We start from the raw sequence: 13426 nt of genomic DNA, 5'->3' as shown, positions 1-13426 counted from the left end.
CAAAGCCACACCTCCTAGTAGTGCCACTCCCTATGGGCACTATGAGGCCATTGTCACTCAAACCACCCCAGTGAGCAGGCAGCACTGGGGACTCATACATCCTATGCATGCGTTGTACTATGGTGACCTCCTTCTTCGTTCCTTTCTTTTTTACTTAACAGTCAAAAACACTGTTTTAGTTCATTGGAACAACAGCAATAATAAACTAGGTGGCTGTGCTATCATCAGTCCACTTATAGAAATATTTGCTGAATGTTGAAGCAATGTTGCAAGTCTGCTTCTAAGGCCAGTTTATTTCATATTGGTTTTATAGCTGTCAACGCTGGAGAAGTAAACTCATTGCTGTTGCCTGAAGTGCATCCACCCCAAACTCACTTCTAAGTTATCTTATAGCTAATTAAGACTGAGTGAGACCATAGAGTGGGCTCTAATCTGGCACCACTGGTACCCTTCCTTACAAGAAGAGGTACAGACACCAGACAAAAGGCCACATGAGGACCAGTGAGGAAAGCCATGATGTGCAAGCTTCAGAGTGAGACCGCAGAACAAGCGGTCCATCTGGAGTTCTGGAGTTGTAGCTTCCAGAACGATGAGGAGTGAGTTTGGGTTGTTGAAGCTGTCTCTATCCGTGGTGCTCTCTCATGGTGACCCTCCAGGATGAGAACACTCCCAGACTCACGCGTCTGAATGAAGGCTGGGTGCCACCACTTCCCTCCCCAACCTCAAGCGTTCAATCTCAGCCCTAGGGATCACTCTGGCAAAGGTTTCCTGTGGCGACTTGGTGAATAAATTTCCCTATAAATCATTCATTCTTCAACTTAATTAAAAGTTGTTGCATTTTTATGTTCTTATCCAAAGGGTAAACAAACCACTTAGAATATTGTGCCAAAGGGTTTTTTTTTAATGCATCCATGGAAGTCTTAATTTGGACAAAAATCACCTAATTATAAGATACATCCACAAATCAAATTTCAAAATATTTCTCCATATTTCTTTTCAAAAGCAACTGCTCTTTAGCAGTCCTTATTGGCAGTTGCTCTGTCTCCCAAGGTGACTGTGTGTGGATTCATTTTAATCTGATAAGGAGTATGGTGCTGGCTCATAAATACACAGTAACAAATTGGGAACAGCTGCCATTTTGTCAAATAATGCCTCAGATTTTCAAGTTTAGCAACATCTAAAAGATCATCTGGGAGCATCAACAAGGATAAAATATTTCCAGACACTTCTCATGTCGTTACTAAGGATTTCAAGTAGTTTGCTGTGTGGTGATGTATAAAGTGTATCAAATTAACCGTATCAGTGATTTTTGTCACATGCTGCGCAGCTCCAGCCTCGGGGCAGAGGTGGGGAGGGGGTTGGGGGAAGGGAAGTCTTGATTGCAGTCCCTCCCCCACGAATAGTGCAGCAGTGAAGGTTTCAAGGATGAGCCCGGTTACTCCCCTTGACTGAGCTGCCTTCTTCCTCCCCTGTGTGGCTTCATTCCCATAGCCCCTGCAGAAGATGCTGCTTTCACTACAGATGCGGTGTGGTATTAAGAGTCTATCCATCCTGCTATTGCTTTCCTCAGCAGCTCGTCAAATAGCAAGTCTTGGCAGATTGCGTTGCTGAGCCTGGATGTAACCAATGTAGTCACCTCTGGAGCATTTGAGACAGCTGTTATCTTTACTCACTTTACATCAAACCTCCCACAAGGTATAATTCGCTGTAATATTTGTTTTCATTGTTTTTCCTTTTTTTTTTTTTTGTCTGACTGCAGCATTTTATATCCAGTCATCCCTTGTTATCCTGAAAAAGTGTTTCCAGGGTACCTCTGAAGTGTCCAGAACCCACGGACAATCAGTTCCTTATGTAAAATGGTGCAGTGTTTACATATGTCCTATTTTATACATTCCCACATACTTTAAACCATATCTGTATTGCTTATAGCACCCGATAAAATACAAATATTGCAATTAGCCATTAACCAGCATCGTTTAGGGAACGATAACAAGGAGACGTTGTAACGTGTCTGTTACCAACACAAGCATTTTCCTGAATATTTCCATAGTGGTTAGTAGAATCTGTTTATGTAAAAGCCAAAAGAGTGCGGGACCAAAGGATAATGCTTTTTATCTCCTCAGCATACTGTCCTTTCATATAATTATTTCTATTATACTTCTGTGCGTATGTGTGTGAGTACAGATGTACACGGGTGTGGGTATGCATGCATGTGTGTGTGAGTGCATGTGGAGGCCAGAGGACAGCCTCAGATGAAAATTTCTTTTAAGACACTGTCCACTTTGCTTTTGAGTCAGGGTCTCTTACTGGCCTGGAATTCGTCAAGTAAGCGAGGCTGCCTGCCATGAGCCCCAGGGTTCATCTATCGCTGCCTCACAAGCGCAGGCTTATGCCCCCATGTCTAGCTGTTTCCACGTGGGTTCTGGGATTGAATCAGAGGCCCACCAGCTTGTGTGGCAAGCTAGCTGGCTGGTGACCTTCTGAACCTGTGCTTCTACTACTGTTAAGTAAAACAGGAAGATACACACCTCCCCACTCCTCCAAAAGGTACGTGTTTTGGAAGACACATAAGTGGAAATTTCTAAGGTATTGTACTGGCCATCACATGTCTTTAGCATCACCAAGGAGAAAGAACACAGTAGATTTGTCTTTTGTCTGGATACCCAGGTCCTGAAGGTCCTGCTGATTGTAAGCAGCACCCCGAGACTGATGGTAATGACTGTGCCTTGCCACTGAGTGAAGTGAGTTCTAATCCTTGCATTTAAATGGGCTTGTGGTTACCTTGGAGTTTTGATTGGCTTCTCCAATCTGATTGATTGCCGTTATTTTCACCACACTAGTGTGGCCAACAGTACACTCGGTCAAAAGTAGGAGCTATGTCAACTCCACTGTTTCTTAAGCTTGTCTAGGAGAAAAGCTTTGTCTTCAACTTAGAGGTTTTGTTTTGGTGTTTGTTTGGCGTTTTGTTTTGTTTTGTTTTGTTTGTAGCTTGAATGGCATCTAATCTAGTTTAAACCAGACAATACCCCCATGCGATCCACGCTGCGGTACATCATAGTTAGTCTATTACAGAGAAATAGCTCTTGTCAGTCCCACTGGTTCTTCTCGTGGAGTTTGACAAACAGGATTTAATCGACTTTTGGACACACTGACTAAATATGGGGCCTGGTTTAATCTATGTATTTGCAAAACCACATTCTGTTTTTATGCAGGTAAAACCAAAAGGAGGAGTTGTAATATTCGTTCCCACACTTTCTGGAGCATCCAAGGCCCATACTGAAGAGCCCAGTTCACAGTATAAGCCCCGTGTGGACTCTGAGCATCAGTCCCTGCATCTCTAGCCAACATGAGCACGCTCTCTAGATGGATCTAAGGTTGAGTCTTCACCAGTCTAAGTCAGCCAATTCCCCCAGTCATAGTGGTTAGTTAAGGAGACATCAGGAAAGTCAGTTTGGAGCTGGGTGATTTGCACATGTAATCCCAGCACTGGGGAAGGCGAAACAAAAAGAATGCCAGTGTGAGGCCGAAGAGTGAGGCTCTGTCCTGGAAGACAGACAGACAGACAGACAGACAGACAGACAGACAGAAAGGGAGGGAGGGAAAAAAAGAACAAGAGACTCTATTGGGACTTTAAAAACCTATCTTAAGACTTCTATGACTTCTCCAGGAAAAAAAGGCTAATGTCCTCACTTACATGTGACCACTCTCAAGGCAGTTTACCACCCTGAGAACACAGATTGTAGCTCGCAGGAACCATCCTGTAAGCCCAGGAAAGACATGATTGCTGAAAGTGGAAACAAAAGATATAAGACATTGGTCCTTAGGAACATATTTGAACTCCTAGGTGAAGACGTCCTTAAATCCAGCCATTATCCCCGGACTTCTTGCTATACCGGGTCAATAAATCGCAGTTAACCGCACTGCTACTTATTCAAATCGGCTTCTATAGAGAAGCCACTTATATGTCTATTGCTTACAATGAAAAATATCGCCAACACAACTCTGCCTTACAGTTTGTTTTGCTGTTTCATTTATTTCTTTTGGCTCTGTTTGTTGGTTGTATAGTTATTCTCTGAATCAAGAACAATTAGGTCCTAAGTATTAAGCAGAGAATAATAATAAAATGTACAATAAAAATGTACATTTCTTATTGGAAGGCAGAAGTCACTTTAAAAGCCTTCAGCTTATTGTAACAGTTAACTAAAAATATGGCACGTCAGACGCTATTGTCTACGTGGCACGTAGTACTGGGTACAACTTAGATGCAAGGCAGGTCGATAAAGTAATAATGGCTACCACTTACAGAAGCCTGCTATCTGTCTGCCAGGCACTTTTTACAACCTACCACTTTAAATTGCGCCAGCCCTTGAAGGGCGTTATCACTGTCATTTGTCATATGCCAGGACCCAGGTCGGGAGAGGGCAGAGGCTAGCAGCTGGTAAGTGCAGTGTCAGCATGGAGAGCCGGGGGCGGTTCGACTTCAGACTTAAATACCTTCTACTACTCTGAGCTGTGGTCTAGAAAAGTGCAAGAGATGCAGTGAAACTCATGTTGGGTTCTGAAAGAAATAGATCGAACTTCTGTAGAGGAAGGGCCATCGCAGTTTTGAGGGGCAACACAACGTTGTCAGTTGCTAGAGGGCAGAAGCAAAACTTAACACATCAGAGCTGCCTTCTTCAACCCTCGCACAGTGACAGGCAGGGTGGTTGATAAGGACCACTTACATCCTGCTCCGTTTGTTCCAACAAGCAGGAAGGCGTGTGGTATCTGACTGATGGGCTTCAAAGAACGTGCCACTCTCTCCTTGCTGTAGTTTCCTTTCTGTTGCTGTGATTAAACACCCCAGACCAAACGCAGCGTAGAGGAGAGTTTATTCCATCTTACAGGCCACAGGCCATCACTGAGGGAGGCCAGGGCAGAAGGAACCCCATCTAATCTAGGCACGTCTTCCCTTACAGAGCTTCAGGCTGTGTCAGGTCAGCGGTCAAACCTAACTAGGGTGTCCCTCTTAAGTATAGAGAACAGTGAGGGGTTTTTTTTTGTTGTTGTTTGCTTATTTGTTTGTTGTTGAGGTTTGTTTTTTGTTTTTGTTTGTTGTTGTTGTTGTTGTTGTTGTTTTGTTTTTCCATGCAGCTGGTTTTACACAAGCAGGTTTCCTAACTCTACTTGTGCCTATGGGGTTCAGCACGAACCCCACTGCAGCTCCGGCAGCTTTGAAGCCATGGACAACGTTCCAGTTTTATCCGTAACAGACTTTACGTTTTGGTTTCCATCTGTGTGACCCTTGCTGCCCTCTCATTGGGGGAGTTTAGGCATAGGCTTGAAACCTTCTGTAGGCTTCAGCAGTAGGTATACGGCGGGGCTCGGTAGAGGACAGTCTGTGACAAGTTCAGAGCACACCGTGACCAGTGGGGTGTATGGTAAAGAAGGTGCAGATGAGACAGATAAGGTTCTGCCACAGGGAGTGATGGAATGCTTACAAGGAAGGCAGAAAGTTTGGATTTGATGTAGGAAGAATGCGGATGAAATTTCTCACTGGATGAAGATGTGACACCTTAGTGTCTTAAATCCCAGCGTGAAAGAACATGGCGATTTTTATTTTTATTTTATTTTATTTTATTTTTAGTGCAGACAAGAATCAGAATTACCTGGTGCCAATCTGCTACCAGAGGCAGCTTCTTGAATTTCTGAGTAAGGAAGGAGAGTCTGCAGTAGGAAAGCAGATCTGGGCACAGAACTGAAGGGGCCCGCTCAGGAGAAAGCGACTAGGCTGTGGTGACAGCGCTGCTGTGGGGAAAGCACTGGGGGGTTGGAGGCAAGCCATGACAGAAGTAATGAGCAACTCCTGAGATGGTGGAAAGTGGGGGCTCAGAAACCGGATGTTGAGTCTGAGGGTCATGTATAGATTTATTCCTGGTCACCAGAGACAGGAAGTCAGGGCTGGAGAGAGATAGGGGGTCAGCACCCTTATTATAGAGGTTGCACACCTTTGTAGACCTCTAGGGGAAAGAAACATCAGTAGGGATGGGAGGCATAAGTACGGAGATTTCCAGAAACGGCAAGGGTGCTGCTAACAGGGGCATTGGTGAGAAGTGGGTGGAGAGGGACCCACGTTCCTGGATTAGAGGGAAGCATATAAAAATGTTGCATCCATGGCTCTTAGCAGAGCAGGGCAGTTATGCCTTCTTCCCAGTGCACCCACAGATAAATAGAAAGTAGTTTTCTGCTCGCTAGCCTACTTCCTTCTTGAGCCGTAGTAACACCCTCACATCCTCTGCTCTCCTTCTCTTTGAGCAATCAGGGGTGGCTCTGGGATGCTCAGGTTCAAGTCCCAGGCCCGGTATGGGTGCCCACTTGTGCTGCCCACCTTGTAGTCCGCTGCAGCCTGCTGCTAGTTTTTGCAGTCACTCCCGGCTGCCGCAGGACAGCGCCCCTCCCGGGCATGGGGTTTCCGCGGTTTCCCCCTTCTTTGTTGCAGCCCCTTTCCCACCCCCGGAGATACGGACACCCAGTGCCTTCTCCTGAGATGCCTGAGGATTCTCGGTAGGGATCTGAGAGAGACAGGGATGCCTGCGGTTCATGGACACTCCTGGGCTCCGGGAGGGGACCGGGAGGAGGGAGCGCAGCGGGAGCCGCGGGGGCCGCGCTGCAGAAGGGGAGGAGAATGGGGAGGAGCTGGGGGGCCGGCGGGCGGGGAAGGAGGGGTCTTAAGGGGCGGCGAGCCCAGGTCAGACTTCCTCAGAGCCTGGTGATCGGCGACGCTCCCACCTTCCCCTCTAACTCGCGGCCGCCAACCTGCCCAGCGCCCTCCGGAGCCCAGGACCTGAGCAGGGTGAGTGCGGTGCGGAGACCGGGTTGCCGCGGGCACCGAGGGTGCTGGGAGGAGGGGGTTGAGTCTGCGGGACCCGAGGAAGTTTCCAGGGTCTGAACGGGGCCCAGCGCCTTCAGTCTCACCCTCTTCTCTGTTCCGCAGATGTGGAAACGCTGGCTAGCACTCGCGTTGGTGACGGTCGCCCTGGTCCATGGTGAGGTAGGTGACCGGTCTCTGGGGTTTGCGCGCCCGGCGGCCCGGCGTGCGCCCCAGGGATGCTCTCTAGGGTAGGACTTGAGGGGCTCAGTCCTTACCATGAAGTGGAACTCTGGCGCGCTCCGAGCAGAAATTCTACTTAGCAAACTTAAATCTCAATTCTGAAGAGTTTGGGCCATAAGCTGGAGCCCCACCACGCCTAATATGGAGGGTGGCTAGGGAGTGAGGAGAAAACCGACTGGGTGGATAGGAGCAGAGGCGGCGGCCAGAGCTACAGCCCTGTTCAAAAAGGCGCCTTGAGTTTTGTTCACTTCAGAGGAAACTGAGAGTAGTTAGGGACTTTTCCTTTCCAAGCCTTTCCTGTTGGGGGAAGATTTAAAAGTTTTGTTTTTTTTTTTAAACAGCAAAATGAAATTTCCTTTCTCTCTTATAGAGTGAATTGTGATTCCCTGAAATGCATTTTTTCTTTGTAAAATGCCCTAGATGTTTGTTGTTGTTGTTGTTATCTGGGCCGCATAAGGGCCTTTTACAATCCAAATTTTCCCTTAAACTCAAGTTGAGTAAGTGTGGGAATCTGCGGCTGTACCCTGTGGGGGCCTCTGGTTTCCAGTTAAAACATGCACAGTCTCTCTCTCTCTCTCTCTCTCTCTCTCTCTCTCTCTCTCTCTCTCTCTCTCTCTCTCTCTCTCTCTCTCTCCCCTTGTAATGTTTTCTTTTCAACTCCAGTGACCTTCCTGAGACACTACAAACAAACCAACAAAGCCCACGCTCACAAGCCCCTCCATTAACTCAAAGGTTTATGGACAGAAAATAAACAATTCTAAATTCCCTGGGCTCCAGTCTCCAGAAAAGTGAGGTCAGAAACTAAACATTTGATAATTATGGCAGGAAATGTGGAAGGAATTAGAAAGCATGAGAGAGACTAAATGGAATGCACATTACAAAAGAAATCGCTCCCTGGTGGCTGCTTTATAGCCCCCTCTTTGAGTTTTTCTTTCATATTACAGTTTAGCCCCACCCTATGCATCACAGCTTGACTATGCCCCAGAATTCACAAATGCGCAGTCTTCATGACTTAAAAAAAAAAAAAGCACACACTGTACTGATGTTTTCTTTAATTCACTGCATCATTGATTGAGGCAGAAAAAGGCTATTTTTACTCCCAATGAAGTTAAAAACAGCAAGTATTAATTAAGTAGCTATTACTTACATTAAAATTCTACCTTAACCACAGAGAAACTGAGTCAGCTAAGTTTATGTAACTTCTGAAGTGCCATCAATTATAACTGGGGGGGCAAGGCAAGCCGTATAGCTCCAGACCCAGGCCCACTATCTGGCCCCATTTGCAAGCATGAAGGCTTAGAATTTTACCAAGTATTTTGATATCAGACACTGGCTGCTTGTATCACTTGTACCATTTCTTTTTAAACTCTTTCAGCCCTGTGAGGTGGGCTTTGATAGTCTCATTTTAAGAAGCAGGGAACAAAGTTAAGGAAAGTCGTTAAATTGTCCATGTCCCTATCACTAATTAGCTCTAGAAGTGGATCCATCGTGCCCAGCTGCTCCCTCTACCTTTCAAGCACTCCTCAAGCCCCAGCTGCTCCTCATCCATTTTTCTTCAGAGTTCAAATGGAGGAAATATCCATTTGGTTATAACCATCCTGGTTAGTGTTATGACCCTCAAAAGACAACTGCTAGCTAGTGTCACTTGACCTTTAATCCCAGCACTAGGGAGGCAGAGGCAGGTGGATTCCTATGAGTTCAAGGCCAGCCTGGTCTACATAGTGAGTTCCAGTACAGCCAGAACTACACAGTCTCAGAACTACACTATTAACTGTCTCAGATAATAATGATGGTGATGCTGATGATGACTGATGATAACAGAAAATAGCCAGCTGGTGATGGTGCACACCTTTAATCTCAGTACTTGGCAGGGGCAGGGGCAGGGGCAGTCGGATCTCTGTGAGTTCCAGGCCAGCCTGATCTATAGAGAGACTTCTGGGATAGCCAGGATTACCCAGAGAAACCCTATCTAGAAAAACCAAATAAGGGGCTGGAGAGATGGCTCAGCAGTTAAGAGCACTGCCTGCTCTTCGAAAGGACCCAGGTTCAATTCCCAGCATCCATATGGAAGCTCACAACTGTCTGTAACTCCAAGATCTGACACCCTCATACCAACGCACATAAATTAAAATTAAAATAAAAAATATTTTAAAAAAAGAAAAACTAAATAAAATAAAATTTAATAAGCAATCGATAATTAACTAATCAGTTTAAAAGATAGCTGCTGTTCCGTGATGGATGAGGTGAATTCCTGGTTGGTTTCACAGCCACGCTTAAGGATTGCCAACTAGTTTGTGAAAAGACAGAGCCATTTGCAGAAATAAGAGTTCGGGAAACTGTGACTCACTGGCACAGGGCTGTGTGTCCTAAGGTCTGGGATCTGGTCTAGGTAACCTGCACTTCGCTCAGGCCTCCTCATCTATTGCACTGTATGGAAAAGCTCACCCCAGGTAGGAAGGCCCCCAACTGCAATTTCCTGCCAGAGCTCTGTGGCTGAACATCCAGTATTCAGTTCCCAGGCAAACCCTGCAGAGACAGAGGCAAAGGGGAGGGCTGAGGCATGCGCCAGGGAGCCCATGCAGAAAAGAGGCCGTGGGGTCAGAATGCACGCTCGATGAAGAGGGAGCACAGCCATGTGCCACAGCCACGGTATATTTCATGACTTCACTTTATTAAGGATTATTATCTTTTAATCAACCCAGGCTTTATTGCCTTGACCTTCCAGATAACACTTGGCAAGTTTTAATGCATGTGTTAAATACTGCATTTTTAATCATGGATGAAAAAGTAAATTAACCCTCTCTGTGGGAGATGTGACTTGGAATACATTTTAAACACTATATTTGCAGTTAACGATGCTTGCAGTAGAATTTTTAACTATAAGAATTGTTAACTATAAGAACATTCAGCAAACACTCAAATATGGTATTTCTAGACTTTTGGCATGAGTCCATTTTAGTAAAATTTAGATCTGCTACAATTGTGCAAATATTTTTGAACTCTCAAAAAAAAAAAAAAAGAACATAGAAAGTAAAGTGAATTTTCTTGGTGCTTTTTTGGTTTAACTATCAAACCCAAGGATTAACTGACTTTTTAAAACTGATTGTTTTACAACTCCTGTTGGTTTTTGAAAAAAAAAAAACCCACAAAGCCTTCAGAACCAGCTTTTAGAATCAGAGCTGTTCCTTCTTGGGGGTAGCTGGGGTGTAAATTCTATTTGGTTATATTTGAAAAACTATTACCAAGCCTGACTAAGGGGAAGTATTTACATTATTTTCTGTATTATCCATGGTCTCATACCTGGCACCTCAGAGTAACACTGTGGTTGTTTCTTCCCTCCTCGCTTTGCATTTACACTACTGTTACCACCAGGATGTTTCTTCAGCCAGCCTCTATCAGAATTCTGCCCCACCCCTGTGAGCTCACACACATGTGCTCTTCCGGGCTCTGCACACATCTCTAGCCAGGCACATATTGGACATGACTGGGCAGGGATGGGGCAGCAGCTGAGGGAGGGCTTTTCCCAACACTCACCCCGCCCCCGCCCCCCCCCCCCCCCCCCCGCCTGCCCGCCAGCTTCTCCCCCCCATTCTCCCATCCCCCAACCCCCGGGAGCCTGCACTTTCTTTCCAGGTCTCTCCCACAGGGAGAATGACCACAGTAATGCAATAGAGGGGGGTGGTACAGAAGATTCCAGGCGTCAGTCTGTGTGCCCCTGGAGTCCTGAGGACATGCAGTCCCTCTGACATGACAGACTATAGAGGAGACACACAGCCCAGCTGCCTGCTCCAGGAGAACAATTTTAGTAAGTGTCCCGGTGCCCCCTGCGTGTCCTGGCTTTTTTTTTTTTTAACTCTGGCTCCCAGAATTCCAGTGTCTTGAAACTCATTATTATAAATTACATATACAAGGGACAGATTTATAGAGGAGAGCACTCATTCCAGCAAGAAATTCACACTTGAGCCGTGAGCTGGGAATGTGTCTCTTGAGGCAGTAGTGTGGCGAGGCGGTAACAGTTCTACAGCCGTTAGGCATGACACGCTAGCAGACTGTCAGGGCTTTGTCTCTTGGAAGTCACACACACTGCTTAATGTCATTTACACCTCCCCACCTGCATGTAGTTAACCACTAGGGTTTTGTCTGCTGGGCTGGGAAGGGTTGGGAGCACCTCTGCGTTCTATAGAATTGTCCTTGAGCCTAGTATAACCCCCACCCTCACCCCCACCCCCAATTGCAGTTTCTGAACACTTGCAGCTTACACATTCACCACCAAAATCATCTCCTGTTTATCCTTTAGCAAATAAACTACTTGCCGTGATCCCGAAGGCGCTGTTGGGAATTGAGAAGTTCAAAACGTAGCAGGGACGCCACCGAGTAGCCCAAACAGATGGCCAAGCACCTGGCAGATGGAGGCACTGCTGCTGTCAGTGTCTTTAGAAGGTGGATGCATTACAGCTCCCACCAAAGTGAACTGGAAGTTTGTGCGAACGGTTGAAGGGCTGGAGTGGGAAGAGAGCGTAGGGGTTATGGCTGGGGTGGATAAAGGACCCTGGAGGTATGTCCTGAAGAACCGCTTGGCGAGACAGCAGCACAGGCCTAGGCAAGAAGAACAAGTAAAAGATAAGCTGTAAACACCCAGGGCCACGCTGGCGAATTGGAAATGTGGTGGCTTATTTTTCTTTCTCCTCTCCGAATACCTTGACAATCTGTTTTAATGAGCAGCCATCCACTTTATTGGCTTCATAATACCAGCTCTTATGTTATTAGGGGAAAAAAAATGAAATATGCTCCTTTTGTAAGTCAGAGGGTGAAGACCTTGGAAGTTAAATGCATACGTCTTCCCAGGTTGCCTAATTGCAAACCCTGTGGTTTTGGCAAGGATGCTCTCCCCAGAAGTGCGCCATGGATGGCACGTCTCTGTTTCCATCAGGCGTGGCACTGTCTGCTTCAGGTCAACCATAACCTCACAGGTTCACAGAGCAGAGTCCAGGATGATGGGCGAGGCTTGATCTCTGCTCCAGTTCCTTACTGTCTACTGGCCGGTCAGGAGCTTTTAGTGCTAACAGGTAAAGTGTAAATTAGAATAACACTATTAGCAAGTGATCCAAAGACAGCCTGGTCAACATCAAGAGTTCTAGGCCAGCCAGACCTACATAGTAAGGCCCTGTCTAAAAAAAAAAAAAGTTTTTCTGTTACATTAACATAGATGCTCCCATAATTCTGAAAATTCCATTTTTAAAAGATTTATTTATAGCTGGGCGTGGTGGCACACACCTATAATCCCAGCACTCAGAGAGGCAGAGGCAGGAGGATCTCTGTGAGTTCTTTCATGTGTGTGAGTATTCTGCCCGCATGTATATCTGTGCATCCCCTGTGTACCTGGCTCCCTTGGAGATCAGAAAAGGGTACCATGCCACCTGGGACTGAAGTTATGGATGGCTGTAATCTGCCATGTAGGTACTGGGACTCGAACCTGGGTCCTCTACCAAAGGTTCTTAACCTCCGAGCCATCTCTCCAGCCCTGGAAATTCCTCTACGTTAATAAAATATACACATCTATAACGTGAAGCTCGATAAGCTTTTATAACCCAAACATTCCCAGATAGCCACTGCTCAGTTACGACAGAGGGAGTTCATGAAGAAAGGCTACAGATTCAAGGTAGAAAAGACTCATAGTAGAAACAGTATGTGGAGGGGTTTGGCCCTGGCATGCCAGCATCATTCCTTGCTGAAGAGTGGTTTCCAATTAATCAGTCTCTTGGTGTCTAGTAACATTTGGCAACTTTTTAGTCCATGTTTTAGCAATAATGAATTTTTATGAATCAGTGAAAAGGTTAATTAACTCTCTCCAGGAGTCTTGCAATTTAGGTGTTATGTAAGTACTTGGATGTGCAGCTAATTAGTATGTTTAAGGGGAGTCTTCCTACGATGCCTGTCATGTTATTTAGAACAGCTGTAAATTTACAACTGCCCTAACATCTAGTAGGAGAGGGGAGGGCACAGCCATGTGTGCCGTTCTGAGCTGTGGTACAAAACCTTACCCAGAGGTAGTGGGATTGGAGATAGTTGTACTCTTTGTTCTAGTCTCTTCTATGTTTTCTCGATTTTTATGAGTCTATCTTAGCTCTTTCTCATGCATAAGCACATGTGATCTGTGCGTACGAGTGGGTGTTGACGTGCATGGGAACACCTCATGGGGCGCCATGCCTATGTGCGTGAATGTGTGTGGAGACCCAAGGCTGACGCCAGATGTCTTTATCTGTCCTTCTCCACCTTATTAACTGAGCCAGGGTCTTTCCATTCCATCCAGAGTGCAGAGCTATGACTGACAAGACA

At 46.0% G+C, this 13426-nt stretch overlaps 1 protein-coding gene across 1 annotated transcript in view; it reads left to right on the top strand.

Moving 5' to 3' along the window:
• The first annotated feature begins 6677 nt into the window (after positions 1 to 6677).
• The window catches only part of FSTL1 (follistatin like 1), a 56090-nt gene continuing 49341 nt past the window's right edge, over positions 6678 to 13426 (top strand). The window contains exons 1-2 of the mRNA XM_084802631.1: positions 6678 to 6832; positions 6974 to 7030. Coding sequence (XP_084658757.1) covers positions 6974 to 7030 — 57 coding nt within the window. The 5' untranslated portion in view covers positions 6678 to 6832. The remainder of the gene's footprint in view (positions 6833 to 6973; positions 7031 to 13426) is intronic.

This window comes from Acomys minous (assembly GCF_964271855.1).
Source record: "Acomys minous genome assembly, chromosome: 11".
Taxonomy (NCBI): domain Eukaryota; kingdom Metazoa; phylum Chordata; class Mammalia; order Rodentia; family Muridae; genus Acomys; species Acomys minous.
The sequence above is the reverse complement of the archived record's forward strand: the minus strand, read 5'-3'. Positions and strand labels throughout refer to the sequence as shown.